Source organism: Mobula birostris, chromosome 2 (assembly GCF_030028105.1).
Source record: "Mobula birostris isolate sMobBir1 chromosome 2, sMobBir1.hap1, whole genome shotgun sequence".
NCBI classification, from domain to species: Eukaryota; Metazoa; Chordata; class Chondrichthyes; order Myliobatiformes; family Myliobatidae; genus Mobula; species Mobula birostris.
Window position 1 is genome coordinate 179,319,223 of NC_092371.1, and position 19,650 is coordinate 179,338,872.

The window sequence follows — 19,650 nt, forward strand, 5'->3', positions numbered from 1 at the left end:
GAGTCCATTGTCAAAGATGAGGTTACGGAGTACCTGGAGGCATATGACAAGATAGGCAGAACTCAGCATGGATTCCTTAAAGGAAAATCCTGCCTGACAAACCTATTACAATTTTTTGAGGAAATTACAAGTACGCTAGACAAGGGAGATGCAGTGGATGTTGTATATTTGGATTTTCAGAAGGCCTTTGACAAGGTGACACACGAGGCTACTTAGCAAGATCAGAGCCCATGGAATTACGGGAAAGTTACATATGTGGATAGAGCATTGGCTGATTGGCAGGAAACAGAGAGTGAGAATAAAGGGATCCCATTCTGGTTGGCTGCTGGTTACCAGTGGTGTTCCACAGGGGTCTGTGTTGGGGCCGCTTCTTTTTACATTGTACATCAACGATTTGGATTATGGAATAGATGGCTTTGTAGCAAGTTTGCTGATGATACAAAGATAGGTGGAAGGGCCGGTAGTGCTGAGGAAACACAAAGTCTGCAGAGAGACTTGGATAGATTGGAAGAATGGACAAAGAAGTGGCAAATGAAATACAATGTTGGAAAGTGTATGGTTATGCACTTCGGCAGAAGAAATAAAAGGGCAGACTATTATTTAAATGGGGAGAGAATTCAAAGTTCTGAGATGCAATGGGACTTGGGAATCCTTGTGCAGGATACCCTTAAGGTTAACCTCCAGGTTGAGTTGGTGGTGAAGAAGGCGAATGCAATGTTGGCATTCATTTCTAGAGGAATAGAGTATAGGAGCAGGGATGTGATGTTGAGGCTCTATAAGGCACTGGTAAGACCTCACTTGGAGTACTGTGGGCAGTTTTGGTCTCCTTATTTAAGAAAGGATGTGCTGACGTTGGAGAGGGTACAGGGAAGATTCACTAGAATGATTCCGGGAATGAGAAGGTTAACATATGAGAAACGTTTGTCCGCTCTTAGACTGTATTCCTTGGAGCTTAGAAGAATGAGGGGAGACCTCATAGAAACATTTTGAATGTTGAAAGGCATGGACAGAGTGGATGTGGCAAAGTTGTTTCCCATGATTGGGGAGTCTAGTACAAGAGGGCATGACTTAAGAATTGAAGGGCACCCATTCAGAACAGAAATGCGAAGAAATTTTTTTAGTCAGAGGGTGGTGAATCTATGGAGTTTGTTGCCACGGGCAGCAGTGGAGGCCAAGTCATTGGGTGTATCTAAGGCAGAGATTGATCGGTATCGGAGTAGCCAGGGCATCAAAGGTTATGGTGAGAAGGCGGGGGAGTGGGACTAAATGGGAGAATGAATCAGCTCATGATAAAATGGCGGAGCAGACTCGATGGGCAGAATGGCCGACTTCTGCTCCTTTGTCTTATGTCTTATGAACTCATTCAGGCTCATGAGGAATGACTTGCCTCTCATAAAAACCATGTTGACTGTCCCTAATCATACTATGTATCACCAAATACTTAGAAATCCTGTCTGTAAGTATCTTCTCCAAAAATGTGCCCACCACTGAAGTAAGACTCACTGGTCTATAATTCTGAAGGTTATCCCTATTCTCTTTCTGAACAAAGGAATAACATTTGCCGCTTTTCAATTATCTGGCACTACTCCAGCGGCGAGTTCACAAAGATTATCACCAAAGGCACAGCAATCTCTTTCTCCACCTCCCATATGCTGCCCAGGATGCTGTGTAAGTTGCATGCTATCTTGGTCAATGTCTCCCATCCACTACATAATGTACTGGGTGGGCATAGGAGTACATTCAGCCAGAGACTCATTCCACCGAGATATAACACAGAGCGTCATAGGAAGTCATTCCTGCCTGTGGCCATCAAACTTTACAACTCCTCCCTTGGAGGGTCAGACACCCTGAGCCAATAGGCTGGTCCTGGACTTATTTCATAATTTACTGGCATAACTTACAATTTACATATTACTATTTAACTATTTATGGTTCTATTACTATTTATTATTTATGGTGCAACTGTAACGAAAACCAATTTCCCCCGGGATCAATAAAGTATGACTATGATTATGAATATGAAGTTGGTCTATATTCTGTCCAGCCCCAGGAACTTATTTATCATAATGTTTTCCAAAAACTCCAGAACATCTTTCTAAACATCAACATGTTTATCAGCCTGTACTTACAAATGTCAATGTCCTGCTTACTGGTGAATACTGAAGCAAAGTATTCATTAGTGACCTCCCCTACCTCATCTGACTCCTGTACTATCCATGATAGCCCCACTCTGGACATACTCCTGTTTTTCACATTATGTGTGAAAAACCTTGGGGAGTTCCTTAATCCTATGCGCCGACGCCTTCTCAGAAAACTTAGCTGTCATAGAAGCTTTATCTTCTCACATTAAATTTCCCTTCTGAACAGAAGCCAGATAGACCTCAGGTTACGTTTGCCAAATGCAAATTTCCCATACACTGACTCAAAGAGTAATGACAGTTTCATATGGTTCTGTGACCAGCTTTACTTAGCACCTGATGATACAAAGCAAATATGAAAAATTGAATTCTGTTCAAAAACTGTGAAATTGATAAGCTGCTACTACAGCAGTGACAAAGATACAAAAAGACACAAACAGAAAATGTTCGTGGAACTCCACAATTCCAGCTACATCTGTGAGAGGAGGAACAGTTAACATTTCTACTCGGAGGCCTGTCATTAGAACAAGGCACGTAGGATCTCTGCCTTCAACTCTGTTTCTCTTCCCACAAAAAATATGCAGCCTGACTTGAGTATTTCTTGTAATTTCTGCTTGCATCTCAGATTTCCAGTTTCCGCAGGTTTTTTGAATTTCATGTCTAAGAAGGTATATCAGGCCTTGTACAATCAGAATATAAATATAATGGCTGACACCTTCATTTCTACAGACAATGGAAAGCATTCTTATATTGATTGTATACAGTTAAAAGGCTGTTCTTCCATTCTGCTTAACTGCATTGCTGTAAAGCTCTCACACACTTAAGAGCTAAAAACTCCAAAGCCCCCAAAGTGGCAGTCCAATGAATCAATGATGTTCTCTCCTTAAGCATTAATAGCAAATTATTTCAATGGGCTTTCACACCAAAGATGCAATAAGGTCAATCTGGGACTGCAAATTTATAATAAAGGTTCCCAACTTAGGGTCCACAGACCTCTTGCTTAATGGCATTGGTCCATGGCATGAAAAAGGTTGGAAACCCCTGCTTTAAAGGATGCCTGTCTTGAACTTGTAACTAATAGTTTTGTTACCTGAATGATTATATTTGATTGCTTTGAATACAGCAGAATTAATAAAAGACTCTCTAATAACATTTGATTTCAATATTTCAGAAGTGGCTGCTATCAAAGAACATTGTAATAAATTAATACAAATCAATAATTTTAATGACAACCTTCTGACAGATATAAAAAACTAGATGTATTCCAATTTGTGACTCAAACCCATATAATACTGGATGACTGTCAAAATTCTTCTCAGATGAATCTAGTAAAAAAGGAAAAGGGCCCGAAGCAAGTTTGGGCACCCTGCATGGCAGTACTTTCTATTCAAAAGGTTCAAAGGAACATCTAAACAAGCCTGATGCATTTTGGAAACAAGTCCTGTGGACTGAAGAAGTTAAAATAGAACTTTTTGGCTGCAATGAGCAAATGTATGTTTGGGAGAAAAAAGGGTGCAGAATTTCATGTAAAGAACACCTCTCCAACTGTTAAGCACAGGGGTGGATTGATCATGCATTGGGCTTGTGTTGCAGCCAGTGGTACCGGGAACATTTACTCATAGAGGGAAGAATGAATTCAATTAAATACTAGCAAATTTTGGAAGCAAACATCACACCGTCTGTAAAAAAGCTGAAGATGAAAAGGGGATGGCTTCTATGACAGGATAATGAACCTAAACACACCTCAAAATCCACAATGGACTACCTCAAGAGGCGCAAGCTAAAGGTTTTGCCATTGCCCTCACAGTCCCCTGACCTAAACATCATCGAGAATCTGTGGATAGACCTCAAAAGAGCAGTGCATGCAAGAAGGCACAAGAATCTCACAGAACTAGAAGCCTTTTGAAAAGGAAGAATGGGTGAAAATCCCCCAAACAAGAATTGAAAGACTCTTAGCTGGCTACAAAAAGTGTTTACAAGCTGTGATACTTTCCAAGGGGGGTGTTACTAAGTACTGCCATGCAGGGTGCCCAAACTTTTGCTTCGGGCCCTTTTCCTTTTTTGTTATTTTGAAACTGTAAAAGATGGAAATATAAAAAAAAGTTTTCTTGCTTAAAATATTAAAGGAATGTGTAATCTTTAATTTTATGCCTTTTGGAAATCAGTTCATCTTTCACTCACTTAGCTATTCACAGTAACAGAAATTTTGACTAGGGGTGCCCAAACTTTTGCATGCCACTGTAAGTAAATAATGTCTTGCCAACCCTACTACTCAGTATAAGCAAAACTTTTTCTGCAGGAATATTTTCCATTTAAGAAGCTGACTGGAACAGAATTTGAGATCAAGTTTAAACTATTTGAACATCCCAAGTTCAAAACTTCCATGGGACACCCACCAGTACAATCCTACAAAGGCAATTGAAAATTAAAAGCTTTCCAAGTAACTTCAGAAGTACTAGAAATACAGCAACCCTATAGGTTTCAGTACTGTGCTCCCACCCCCAGCCCTGCTTCACAGTTAATTTTTTTAAATTTATTAGTGTGGAATGGGCCCTTCAAGCCACACCACTCCAATTTAACCCTAGCTAGTCAATGACCAATTAACCTACTGCCAGTCGGCAGTGCAGTGGCATCCGTACTGGACTTCATGGCCTATGGTCCCAGGTTTGAATCCAGCTAGCTCCTTGCATGCTGAGTTGAGTGTCCAGCTTGCAACTTGGCCTCATAAAAGGGACAAATGCTAAAGAAACAGCAAGGTTGCCACATGATGCATCACAAGGCACAGAAAAGAAAAATAAATTAACCTGCAAACTGGTGCATTGTTGGACTATGGGAGGAAACTGCATTACCCAGAGGAAACCCATGTGCATACAGGAAGAAATGTACCAACTTGCTTACAGTGGGCACTCGAATTGAACTCTGACACCCTGGCTGTAATAGCTCTGTGCTAACTGCTATGCTACTATGGCACCTGTTTAGGAATTTTAAAAATAGTTTAAAATTAATCTGATAATATTTTTAAATTGCTGCAGCACATTTTTGATGTACAAACCTACTAGCTTCTGTGAACTGTGGCTGATATGGATAAAAATGATTGTTCCCTATCACTCTCCATCATGGAAGTGAGGTGATACCATTGTGATATACACACAGTGGCCACTATATTAGGTACAATCAGCCAATCATGTGGCAGCAACTCAATGCATAAAGGCATGCTGATGTGGCCAAGAGGTTCAGTTGTTCAGACCAAACATCAGAATAGAGAAAAAATGTGGTCTAACTGACTATGACCATGGATTTCCCATCACATGCTGGTGATAATAAACCTGATTCTGATTCCAATTGTTGGTGCCAGACGGGGTGGTTTGAGTCTCTCAGAAACTGCTGATCTCCTTGAATTTTCATGCGTAACAGTCTCTAGAGTTTACAGAGAATGGTGCAAAAAGCAAAAGAAATCCAATGAGTGGCATTTCTGTGGGTTCAATGCCTTGTTAGTGAGTGAAGTTAGAGGAGAATTGTCAGATGGGTTCAAGTTGACAGACCACAGTAACTGAAATAACCACACATTACAACAGTGGAGTGCACTAGAGCATCTCTGAATGCACAATACTTGCAACTTTGAAGTGGATGGGCTACAGCAGCAGAAAACCACAAATATACACCCAGTTGTCACCTTATTAGCTACAGAACATACCTAATAAAGTGGCCAATAAGTGTAGTCTGTATGTTTCAATATATTAATCCTTTGCCATTTAAAGTACTTATAAAAAAACTGCAATTATCCAAACAGAAATGTTTGTAGGAGACAATATCATATAAATGAACTTTTTAAAGATCCTGCAACGAACACAGAAAATAAAATTATATCTATAATATATTTTAAAATTACAAATTTCATTCTAGGTGGCTGGTAACATCTTGGAATGAATATTTGAAACTTTAACATTGTACTAAAGTGAAATTACAAAATATTTTACTTAGCAAGAGTCTTTTCGGACCAGTCCAGACAGACAAGGCCCTGCCAATTATATCACTGTGGTATTTGCAAACAATGGTTTTTGCCAGCTCGTTTCATGAAGACAGTGAAAATTGAAATCTGATAAACTCGTGAAGTTAACTGTAAGACTCAGCTTCCCCCTTAGTTCCATGAAATAGTTGATTTAAATAGAGTATTTATCAAAAAGTAGTCACTGCATTGTCGATGGTGGCGGGGAAGCGAAGGGGGCAGAAACACCTACCCCATCTCCAATTATCATCCCTTTTCTCGATGCACGTCTTCTGTTCTCAGTCGCTGTAATATGTAAACAGCCACTTCTCTTTGCACTCACTCTCCTTTCTAATCTTAGAATGCGTAGACGGTCTACGCAGGAAAGCCCGCGTCCGTAAAGACACGTAAAGCAGCCGAATTTAAAGAAGGGACCAATCCGTGTTCGGGGAAACGCTCCTGCTTTATACCAGGACAGCTGCAGCCTTGTCTTTAGACTCCTGGGCTCTCTTACAGCCGTACAGCCACTGAATGACCCTGGCGTTACGCTCGATGACCGAAAGGACAGAGGGAGGAGGCTTTTTCTGTACCTGGAGCCGTTGGCTGCCACTGCTGCTGTTGCTGCTACTACTGTGCCGCGATAGCTCGCTCTCCGAGTCCGGGCTGCTCACGCTCCGGAACCTGAGGGTGAGGCTGTCGGAGGTGGCGGCGAACTTCTCCCTGATCAGGTCCTCCATCACCTCGGGCTCCAGTCCGCAGTGTTCGAAGAAGCTGTCCAAGCCCGAGCAGGCTCGCGAGTAGCGGTAGCTCAGGTCGGAAAACGAGCGCCGCAGCCCCGCTCCTCCTCCCCGCCGTTTCAGTGGTTCCTTGGTGCGGCCGGTGTCTGCTCCCTGGGGTGCCGCCGGCGTGTTGGCTGCTGCTCCCTGGAGTGCCGCCGGCGTGTTGGCTGCTGCTCCCTGGGGTGCCGCCAGCGTGTTGGCTGCTGCTCCCTGGGGTGCCGCCAGCGTGTTGGCTGCTGCTCCCTGGGATGCCGCCGGCGTGTTGGCTGCTGCTCCCCGGGGTGCCGCCGGCATGTTGGCCTCTGCTCCCTGGGGTGCCGCTGGTTTGTCGGTTGCTGCTCCCTGAAGTGCTGTACCATATGCCAATCCTTCTTCTCCTGAGGTTGTCCCTGTCGCCGACTGCAGCAGTCTGTCGCCCCGGCCACCAGAGCCCGGCAGGAGTCTCCTGACTAAGCTACGGTTGCTCTTGGAGCTCCGATTGCTGCTGGTGGTCGTAGTTCCCCGAACAAACTCGCACTTTTGCCGATAGATGACTAGTGAGTCGGGCCTCAGCAGCCTCTTGAACCCCGAGCGCCGCACGATGCTCGGTTGGAGCTCCCGCTGCCCGGTCCGCTGGTGGCTGCTGGGTTCCAAGTGGTTCTCTCTGTTGCTGCTGGCGCCGCTACTGCTGTCTTCCTCAGAGGAAGAACTGCCTAAACCATTGGGCTCCAACTTGCGTCCCCTCGCCGCCGGGCTCTTCACGTACTTGGCTTTGTCGGCCGCCAGTCTCTCCACGGCGCTCGGCCGATCCCGCCTGTCCCTCTCCATTTGACTGCGAAGGTAGCTGGGACCCTTGGTCAGAAGCCTAAGGGGCAGAGAGGGGCTCACCTCCGACTGCATACCTGCAGGGGCCGAGATCTCGCTCGGCATCCCACCCTGGTCCACAGTTTTCACGTTCACGAAGTCTGGCAGGCGCACCTTCTCCAGAACATTCACCCCTCCAGGTCTTGCGACCTTATATTGTTTTGTTTGTATTCCTGCCTGTTGCTGCCAACTTTCCAGCCACGTTTCACAGTACGGAGTCTTGTGTTCGACGCTGTCACGTAGCTGTAGTTGCTGTTATCAGTTCTTGACTTTGCAAATACAGTGTCACTTTCAACCGGTTCACCTTGCCGCCGGGCTGTCTCTCCTGCAAATGAAACACATCACATCAGCACTCTATGACATCATGCGGGAGCAAGCAAACTATGTATAACACAACAGAGATGGGATTGGCTTTCACGTACATAGCCTCAAACAAGTACAAACCCTAATTAATGTTTATATCCAATACTGTCCCTCAGCCGGCTTTCTCACCTTTCCTCTCTCACTTCTAACTAAACCCAAGAGTACGTAACCACAAGTCACACTTGCACGTGCACAAAGCTAATTGTTTCCGTAAACTAACGAAGACAGTTTACTTTCAGGTAGATACGTGATACACATCAGTGATTCTGATGTTTGTTTAAAGTCATTCTGTCATTGGTGTTAATCTAGTTAACATAAAGAGGTTTGCAATTATGGTAAAACAGAGTATAAAGGATTTTTTTAAAACTATTACTAGCACGACGTTCCATGCCCGGGATAATTGCCAGCTTTTATTTGATAAAGTTCAGATGAGCTAAAATAATTAGTATAAGCCTTGCTTTTCCTGGGAATGAAAACACGGGAAAATTTGGCACAGATCAATTATATTTGACTTGATAAATTTGATAAATCAAATTATGTTTTCTCATGGTGTTAGGATGATTTGCAAGTTAATACTGTATAACGTTAATAACAAGAATTTGATTGATCCCAGATTGTAGGTGGCAAAATGTCAACGAAGTGAATGGCAATTCTCTGCTCTTATTGGTTAGAGAGACTGTGAGGAAACAATGCTGACGTCTTACTGGAAAGTAAGTGTGTGAACAGTACATTAGGGGTGAGTATCATTATTGTTGCTTATCTACACTGAATTTATAGCTTTCCTTGTGTACACAGAGAACATTTTCTCCTAGATAGGGACCTAGCTGGAGTATCCCTAATGGTTGATTTGCACACCATTAGTTTGCTTGCAAAGGTAACTGTTTAAAGAAGATGTCAGGTCAGGAGCAGCTATCCTCAAGACTAATTTAATGTCTTTGGTTTGACTTGCATAAGGTGAAATTGGAGAAATATTCTCAAAAACAGTCTCATGTTGATTTCCAATGTTTTATTTTATGACTGATGTGTAGTTTGAAAACAACAAAATAACAAATCAGTGAGAGGTAGTTAGGCAAACACGAGGAATTCAGCAAATGCTGGAAATTCAAGCAACACACATCAAAGTTGCTGGTAAACGCAGCAGGCCAGGCAGCACCTATAGGAAGAGGTACAGTCGACGTTTCGGGCCGAGACCCTTTGTCAGGACTAACTGAAGGAAGAGCTAGTAAGAGATTTGAAAGTGGGAGGAGGAGATCCAAAATGATAGGAGAAGACAGGAGGGGGAGAGATGGAGCCAAGAGCTGGACAGTTGATTGGCAAAATGGATATGAGAGGATCATGGGACAGAAAGCCCAGGGAGAAAGAAAAGGGGGAGGGAGGGGAAACCCAGAGGATGGGCAAGGGGTATAGTGAGAGGGACAGAGGGAGAAAAAGGAGAGAGAGAGAAAGAATGTGTGTATGTAAATAAATAACGGATGGGGTACGAGGGGGAGGTGGGGCATTAGCGGAAGTTTGAGAAGTCAATGTTCATGCCATCAGGTTGGAGGCTACCCAGACGGAATATAAGGTGTTGTTCTTCCAACCTGAGTGTGGCTTCATCTTTACAGTAGAGGAGGCCGTGGATAGACATATCAGAATGGGAATGGGTCGTGGAATTAAAATGTGTGGCCACTGGGAGATCCTGCTTTCTCTGGCCACACATTTTAATTCCACATCCCATTCCCATTCTGATATGTCTATCCACGGCCTCCTCTGCTGTAAAGATGAAGCCACACTCAGGTTGGAGGAACAACACCTTATATTCTGTTTGGGTAGCCACCAACCTGATGGCATGAACATTGACTTCTCTAACTTCCACTAATGCCCCACCTCCCCCTCGTACTCCATCTGTTATTTATTTTCATACACACATTCTTTCTCTCTCTCTCCTTTTTCTCCCTCTGTCCCTCTCACTATACCCCTTGCCCATCCTCTGGGTTTCCCCCCCTCACCCTTTTCTTTCTCCCTGGGCCTCCTGTCCCATGAACCCTTCGTATCCCTTTTGCCAATCAACTGTCCAGCTCTTGGCTCCATCCCTCCCCCTCCTGTCTTCTCCTATCATTTTGGATCTCCCCCTCCCCCTCCCACTTTCAAATCTCTTACTAACTCTTCTTTCAGTTAGTCCTGACGAAGGGTCTCGGTCCGAAACGTCCACTGTACCTCTTCCTATAGATGCTGCCTGGCCTGCTGCATTCACCAGCAACTTTGATGTGTGGAGAGATATTTAGCAAACTTTTCACGTATTTATGATTAGGTTAATGAATGACTAGTAATCTAGTTGCTTATTAACCTAATCATAAACATGAGAATCAACAGACTAATTAGCATTTCAATAAAACTTTTATATTTTGATATATGGAAAAAAACCGAAGTAGCAAAAAAAACACAGCAACTGGGACAACACATGTGGTCACAGAGTGAATATTGAAGCTGTACACAAATAGCTCCAGAAGTCTGGATCAGTGAGGCAGCAGCAGCTCTATTAAATGCCCTTTGTGATGGTAAATATTTAAGTCAGCTTGAAGTGGAGTAACTTCCAGGTGCCACAAGGATGAAATTTACACTGCATTTCTTGTTCGTGTCCATTTCATGTGGAAGCCTTTCGATTATGTTCCTTTTGATTAAATTCCAAGGTCACATTTGAATTTCATCAAACTTCTTCAGCACCATTAATGTACTACCAATGCAAACACATTTATTCCCTTTGACATTAATGATCTACAAGATAAGTTAAACCAATTATTTCTAAGTGACAATTTCTGCCTTCAATAAGTTGTGACTATTACCAGCTCCAACCATGTTAAATAGTATTGCTAACAGGCATTGGAGGCAGTCAAACAAAACAAAATGAAGTAAATTGGGACCCCATTGGTAGGTAAATGAACAACAGATGCCTTCTGCTATGTGTACCAATGTGCTTTTGCCCTGGAAACGTTATAATGATGGCAGTGTGGGAGGATTCTGATATAATGGAAAGATACAGTGGCAGCTGGTTTACATTCTAATACTCATAACGCTGAGTAATTGCTTTCAGGTACCATATGTTTTTCTGTTCTCCAACAAAATACTTGTTCAATGTGCAGTACTCCTGGCCTTTTAACAAGAGTGCAATAGACTTTGAAACAAGAACTATTGAACAAATGGTACTACTTTTAGTATTTCTGAGAATGTTTTCTTTCTCATTTATTCATGTAGTTTGTTTCAGAACATGTTTTTTAACTTCTACTGTGTTTTCCCTTTCCGGAAGATGACATTGAAGGATGACAATTGTATTTCTGACCTCAGAATTTGAATACTCCACCCTCACGGGTTTTAATGATGGGATGAAAGCTCCTTTGGGATTCTCTTAAATAAATGGATCAGTGAGATGGATATGGTTAAATTGCATCTTACAGAAAACAAGACAGTATAGCACAGGAGCAGATCCTTCAGCTCATTGTGTTACTCCAAACTAATTAAATGAGTAATAAAGTGTCTAATTAAAACAAGTCTCATTTCCTTCCATTCTCTACACACTTAATGTGCCTAAGTAAGAGCAGCTTAAACACCTCCATCCTATTTGCCTGCACTACCATACCTGACAGTTCAGTCCAGGCACTCTCTACACTCTGTGTCGAGAAAAACCTGGCCACACATCTCATTTGACCTTAAGCCGTCTCTCATTAAATGCAGGCCCTCTAGTATTTTAACCCTGGGGAAAATATACTGACTGTCTGCTTTATTGATGTCTCTCATAAGCTTATATATTTCTATCAGGGCTTCCCTCGGCCTCCAGTGCTGCAGAGAGAACAACCCAAGTTTGTCCAAACTCCTGATTGAAATGCCTTCAAATCCAGACAGAATGACGGTAAAAATCTTCTGCACCCTCTCCTAAGTCTCCATATTTTCCTATAATGGAGCAACCACTATACTCCACATGTGGCCTAAGCAGCAGTTTAAAAGCTGCAGAATAGCTTTCTGACTCTTGAACACAATGCCTTGACTAATAACAGTAAGCATGGTATATGCCCGCTTTACCACCTTATGCAGCCACTTTCAGGAATTATTGACCTAGACTCCAAGACCCCAAGCTTGGCGTCAAAAGAACGTTAAGTAAAATTTAGAAAAGTTTTAATGTTTTGCAGTTCAACATCTCAAAAGTGAAGCTATTCACATTTCTTGTACAAAACTTTGCGGGGAAATCTCAGCAAAACACACAAAACTGCATGTGCAGATTCTAACCATGCTGCAGCATAACTCCCAAGGTTGAAACATTTGGTTCTGCACAGAATTCTAAACCAATCTGAGCTACTTTGATATTGGGTGATAGTGGTCTTAGTTTGTGCCTTAACCTCTCACTGACACAATGCTGGTTTGAGATGAGATATTGCTATAGCAGACTCATTGCTTTTTGGCCTAACTCAGTCATGCCAACCATGATGCCTTTCTGCACTGATCTAAGTTGATTGCATTAGATCCTGTATCATTCTAATCCTGTCATATCAAAGCACTTGTCCAAATCCATCTTAAATGTTGCAATTGCTCTTGCCTCTCCTACTTTTGCTGGCATTTGTTCCATTTACCCACTACCCTCTGTGTGAAAAACTTATGCTCAGATTTCCTTTGTTTCTCACTCGCACCTTAAAAATACATCCACAAATTTGTACTTATACTTTCACTTTAAACATAAGGCTGTGAAGTCAAGCACAGCTCCAATGTCATATTTAAGTTTGCCGACGACACCACTATTGATTGGCCGAATCAAAGGTAGTGACGAATTATTATAGGAGTGAGATTGAAAATCTGGCTGTGTGGTGCCACAATAACCTCTCTCTCAATGCCAGCAAGACCAAGGAGCTGATTATTGACTTCAGGAGGAGGATACTGGAGGCCCAAGAGCTTGTCATCATCAGGGGATCAGAGGTAGAGAGAGTCATCAGCTTTAAATTCCTCAGTGTTATCATTTCAGGGGACCTGTCCTGGGCCCAGTACATGTGCATTTATGAAGAATGCACAGCAGCACCTCTACTTCCTCAGAAGTTTGATAAGGTTTGAAATGACATCTAAAACTTTGATAAACTTCTGTAGATGTGTGGTGAAGAGATAATTGTCTGTTTGCTTCACAGTCTGGGATGGAAACATCAATACCTATGAATGGAAAATCCTACACAAAGTAATGGATACAGCCCAGTCCATCACAGTAAAGCCCTTCCCACCATTAAGCACATATACCTGGAGCTCTGTCTCAGGAAAGCAGAAGCCATCATCAAGGACCCCCACCATCAAGTCCATGCTCTCTTCTTACTGCTGCCATCAGGAAGAAGGTACAGAAGCCTCAGTACCTTCACCCCAAATTCAGGGGACAGTTATTGTCCTTCAACCATCAAGCTCTTGAACCAGAGGGGATAACTAAACTCAATTTCACTCGCCCAATCATTCAACTGTTCCCACAATCTATGGACTCACTTTCAAGGACTCTTCATCTCATTTTCTTGATATTTATTGCTTTTTTTTTCTCTCTTTTATATTTGCACATTTGTTGCCCTTTGAACATTGGTTTCTTATCTGTCCTGTTGGGTGTGATCTTTCATTGATTCTATTGTGTTTCTTGGATTTACTGTGTATGCCTACAGGGAAATGAGTCTTAGTGTTGTATATGGTAACATATATGTACTTTGATAATACATTTACTTTGGACTTTTGAATTTTGTACCCTCCCACCCTCAAAAAACACTTGAGGTATTGTGCACTGGTCCCACATTACTGAGCAGATGTGGTAGCAACAGAGAGGGTGCGGAACAGATTCACAAAATACTTCCTGAAATGGAGGGTTTTAGTTTTAAGGAAACATTGGATAGACTGAGTGTTCTCACTGGAATATAGGAAACTGAGCAGTGAATTTACAGAGATTTAAAAGATTATGAGGGGCATGGATAGGATAGATTATGAGCATTTGTTTCTCACATTTGAGAGGTTTGTTAGAATGTGTTAGATTCCAGTCCAATTCTTAGAGCTCGGAACTAAAAAACAGTAAATGAAAACATAAATTAAAAGGTCATTTACCCCAATTATTCCACTCTCTACGAATGAAATTTGACATATTGGGTATTTTCAGTATTCTCTCCATATTTGAAATTACAGGCTTCTGCAGTTTCTGTTTGCCTTTTGTGCAGAAACATGGTCTGTAACTATATCTTTAATGTTTTGGAGTTTTAAAAATGTTTTCATATATATTTACATTTACAAATGAGGATGCAGTCATTTGCCCATCTTGCAGAACAACCCCATCAATCTTCTGCCACTTATTTCTCTATAATCTACATTCTCTCCCATGCTCAATAACTCCACCATAAATCTTTAACACCCCATTATTCTAGTAGTCATGCATTGTCACCAGTTTACAGAGAGAATATGCAAACTTCCACACAGGTTAAAAAAAGGGGCTGCTGGTTCAGTCTGTATGTTCTAAACCAAAAAAAAAAATAACTTTGGACTCTGACAGGATCACCTTTAAGTGACTAATTCTCAAACGGAAATATTAATCATGTGATGCCTGTCATTATGAACTGTCTTGTTTGCTCTTGTGCTGACACATTGGTGAGTAATTATCCGACAAGTTGAAATGATAAGGTCGTTGAAGATCTTGAAGGTTATTTTGTTAAAACAATTAAAATAAATTGAAATGCAATATTATTAAGAAGTTCCTGCTTGAAATTGTACATTCAATTGTAGAGGCAATGCTGGAGTAAAATGATAATTAACATAACTTAAACATGATTAGAGCTACTAATATCCACATCTGCATGTAAAGTGCTCAAGCATCTATTAGAAATTACTTTTCTGAATTGGATATGCAACTTCAGTGTGTCTACTTACATTGAAAGTGTGAAGAGAAACAAAGATTGAAGATGGTGGTGTGGCACAGCCACTTCTTCAGAGCCCCAATGACCCAGGTTTGATCTCAACATCTGATATATTTTGAGTGGAGTTTGAACCCTTGTGACCTTGTGGATTCTCCCTAGACAGGGTCATAGAACAAGCACTACAGCACAGAATTAAGCCCTTTGGCCCTTCTAGTCCATGCTGAACTGGTATTAGACCATTAGATATAGGAACAGTATTAGGCCATTTGGAGCATCCAGTCTGCTCCGTCATTTCATCATGGCTGATCCAATTTTCTTCTTAGCCCCAATCTCCTGCCTCCCTTACCCTGCCATCCCTTCGTACCCTGTTCAGTCAAGAACGTATCATTCTCAACCTTAAATACACATGATGACTTGGCCTTCATAGCTGCCTGTGGCAAAGAATTCCACAGATTCATCACTCTCTGGCAAAAGAAATTCCTCCTCATCTTTGTTCTAAAAGGACACCCTTCTATTCTGAGGCTGTGTCATCTAGTCTTAGACTCTCCTACCATAGGAAACATCCTCTACACATCTACTCCATCAAGACCTTTCACCTGTGACGAGAATACACATAGATTAAGATGTTAGCTGGCCTGTGCTGGCACCAGTGGGATCAGCAGTTGATCTGTCACCTATCTTCAGGAGAAAGAGAGATAAGGAAAACAATGGAGCAGCATTTGGAGATGTTAATGAAGGGACAGGAGAGAGTAACGGAAGGAGAGCTGTCAAGATCGGCTCCCCCTTTGAACCCTGAACTGTTTGAAGTGATGTACAGGCGATACCCCAGAAGGGGGATAAAAAGGGACAGGTTCGCTAAGGCAAGACACACACGATACCCCAAGGTAACGAGACCCTGGAAGCGGTGCGTCTCCCACAAGTCGGTGGGAAGTTTTGGACAGCTGATCGCGGGGCAAGCCATAGACGCACAGGGTGGAAAGTCACGATTGGCGGGAACCTGGTGTGTGTCCACCCTTGCCTGGGTGCCAGGTTCACCGCAGAGAAACGATCGTATCTGGAAACGGAGGGGTCATGGTCGGTGACCTCAGATGACATCACAAAGGGATCGCACAAAAGCTGACTGAGAAGAATGTCGAAGGTCTGTGTGGAAGCCGTTTGAATATTCATTCGTTTTGCTCTCTCTCTCCTTCCCCCCCACTGTCCATCTCCCACGGCAGCGATTACTGCGAACTGAACTGAACTAAATTGAACTGAACTTTGCGTCACTTTGAAACTGGTCATTTACCCCTAGACAACGATAGAGCTTGATTGATCCTGTTATCTTAATTCTGTGTACATGTGTGTTTATCATTGCTGAACTGTTGCATTTATTATCCTTTTGATTAGAGTACTGTGTTGCTTGTTTCTTTAATAAAACTTTCTTAGTTCTAGTAATCCAGACTCCAACTGAGTGATCCATTTCTGCTGGTTTGGCAACCCAGTTACAGGGTACGTAACACACCATTCAATAGGTTTCAATAAGGTCAGCACTCATTCTTCTGATCCTAGTGAATACAGGACCAGAACCATCAAACACTCTTCGTAAGACAAGTCTTTCAATCCTGGAGTCATTTTTGTGAATTTCCTTTGAACCCTCTCTGGTTTCAGCACATCCTTTCTAAGATAAGGGGCCAAACTTGCTCATAATACTCCAAGTGAGGCCTCACTGGTACTTTATAAATATTCTAGTCCTCTAGAAATGAGTGCTAACATTGCATTTGCCTTCCTCACCACAGACTCAACCTGTAAATTAATGTTTAAGGAATCCTGCACACAGACTCCCAAGTCCCGTTGCACCTCAGTTTTTTTGTATTTTCTCACCACTTAGAAAATAGTCAACCTTTTCATTTCTTCTCCTAAAATGCGTGACCAAACACTTTCTGACATTGTATTCCATCTGCTGCTTCTTTGCCCATTCTCCTAAACTGTCTAAGTTCTTCTGTAGTCTCTTTACTTCCTCAAAACTACCTGCCCCTCTACCTATCTTCTTATCATCTGAAACTTAATAAAAAAGCCATTAATTCTATGATCCAAATCATTGACATATAACGTAAAATGCAAAAATCACAGCATAGGTCCCAGCAGAAAACTACTGGTCACCGGCAAGCAACCAGAAATGGATCCCACTCTTTGCCTCCTGCCAATCAGCCACTGCTTTATCCATGCTAGGAACTTTATTGCAATACCATGGGTTCGTAGCTTGTTAAGCAGCCTCATGTGTGGTACCTTGTCAAAGGCCTTCTGAAAATTCAAGTACACAACATCAACCAATTCTCCTTTGTCTAACCCGTTTGTTATTTCTTCAAAAATTTCCAACAAATTGGTCAGGAACTCATGTTGGCTACGGCCTATTTTATCGTGTGCCTCAAAGTACCCAGAGACCTCATCCTTCACAATTGACTTCAATATCTTCCCAACCACTGGGGTCAGACTAACTGGCCTATAATTTCTTTTCCCCTGCCTCCCTCCCTTCTTGAAGAGAAGAGTGACATTTGCAATTTCCCAGTCTTCCAGAACCATTCCAGAATCTAGTGGTTCTTGAAAGATCATTGCTACTGCCTACACAATCTCTTCAACCACTTCTTTCAAAACCATGAGGTGTACACCATCTCATCCAGTTGACTTATCCACTTCAGACCTTTCAGTTTCCCAAGAACCTTCTCTCTAGTAATGGTAACCTGATACACTTCATGACTTCTGACACCTGGAACTTCCACCATACTACTAGTGTCTTCCACAGTGAAGTCTGATGTAAAATACATATTCAGTTCATCTGCCATTGCCTTGTCCCCCATTACTACTTCTCCAGCATCGTTTTCCAGTGGTCCAATATCCACTCTTGCCTCTCTTTTACACTTTATGTATCTGAAGACCTTTTGGTATCCTCATTAATATTTTTGGCTAGCTTACTTTGCTGTTCCATATTTACTTTTTTTAATGACTTTTCAGTTGCCTTCTGTTGGTTTCCAAAAGCTTCCCAATCAGAATCAGGTTTATTATCACTGGTATGTGACATGAAATTTGTTAACTTAGCAGCAGCAGTTCAATGTAATACATAATTTAGAAAAGGGCAAAATAAAAATGTAGTAAATAAATAAGTAAATTAATTACGTACAGACTTTTTAAAAAATGTGCAAAAACAGAAATGCTGTATATTATTCCTCCAACTTCCCTCTAATTTTTGCTCTATTATATGCCCTTTCTTACCCCGTCTAGCCATGTAATTAAAAATATTTCCTAAATATTGAAATTGAACTTGCATCTACACTTCTGCTAGCAGCTTGTTCTAAACTTGGAGGGGGAACAGATTTCCCCTGAAATATTATTCTTTCACCATCTACCTGTGATCTTTCATACTAATTTCTTCAAATTCAGTGGGAAAAGACTGCTTTCATTTACCCTATCTATACCCCTCATAATTTTTGTATACCTCTATCAAATCTCCCCTCATTCTCCTATTGTTGAAGGAATAAAGTCCAAACTTATTCAATCTTTTCCGATAACACAGGTCCTCAAGTTCTGGCAACATATTTGCCAATTTTCTTTGTACTCTTTCAATCTTGTTGATAACTTTCCTGTCAGTAGGTGATCGGATCTACTCGCAATACTCCAACTTATGCCTCACCAACATCTTATACAGCTTCAACATAACATCCCAACTCTTGTAGTCAATACTTCGATCTCTGAAGGACAATATACCAGAATCTTTCTTTATGACTTTATCTACCTGTGACGCCACTTTGAAGGAATTGTGGATCTGTATTCCCAGATCCCTCTGTTCTACCGTACTCCTTTTTATGCTACAATAGTTCATGATACCACTGGAGCCAAGAAAAAAATTACCCTTATCTTGCAATGAAATGTTTACCTGGGAAAACAAATATGCTTTGATATATGTTTGTCAATGAAGGTTGGAATAGAAATAAGTAAGTGATTATAATAAGTAAAGGATTATGATGTAGGAAATCATTGAACTTATTTAAAAAAAGCCTTCAAAACTGAACGGTTGATTTGCTTTTGCTGAGTATCACTAATGCTGTCTGGTTACTTTAAGGCTCACTGTAAAACACATGAATGATGAACAGAGCTTTCCGTTGTTTTGTACATACATTTAATCTCAACGTCCGAAGCAAATTGCCTTCAGTTATAACAACTGGAGTGTCACATTTGAATAAAATTTAGGAATATAAAACGTTGAATAAAATGTGGCCTATGTCAGAGACTCCACTGATCATATACCTGTACCTCCAAGTTCAGTGTTTATGTTCTGCATGAATGCAAGATTTTCTTTCATATTGCTCCTTCAGAAGGATATGGCAAGAAGCAGCAGGTATGTTTCTTGAGGAATTGTTCAAAATAAAAAAGAGCAAATAATAGCTTCTCACCATATTGGCACAATTCAAGCAGGGAAATGTGCTGCTTGATATAGAATGAATCCAAACCAGTTTAAAAGAGGGCTCTCCAAAAATGCATCCCTCACTGCAGTGAATTCTCAGTGAATATTGTGTATGCAAGTTCTGGAGTGAGGTTTAAACTCAAACCCCCTAACTGAGCCACTAACTGAGAAAGCTGATCATGAGAATTTCACTCGGGTGAAATAGCATCAGATGGCAAATATAGCTGTG

General features: G+C 41.7%; 1 protein-coding gene across 1 annotated transcript in view; it reads right to left on the reverse strand.

The window, feature by feature from the left end:
• Positions 1 to 5,994: 5,994 nt before the first annotated feature.
• Positions 5,995 to 19,650, reverse strand: part of LOC140209812 (protein FAM110C-like) — a 92,454-nt gene continuing 78,798 nt past the window's right edge. Inside the window, exon 2 of the mRNA XM_072278328.1 lies at positions 5,995 to 8,070. Within this exon, the coding sequence (XP_072134429.1) occupies positions 6,588 to 7,811 (1,224 nt within the window). The 5' untranslated portion in view covers positions 7,812 to 8,070 and the 3' untranslated portion in view covers positions 5,995 to 6,587. The remainder of the gene's footprint in view (positions 8,071 to 19,650) is intronic.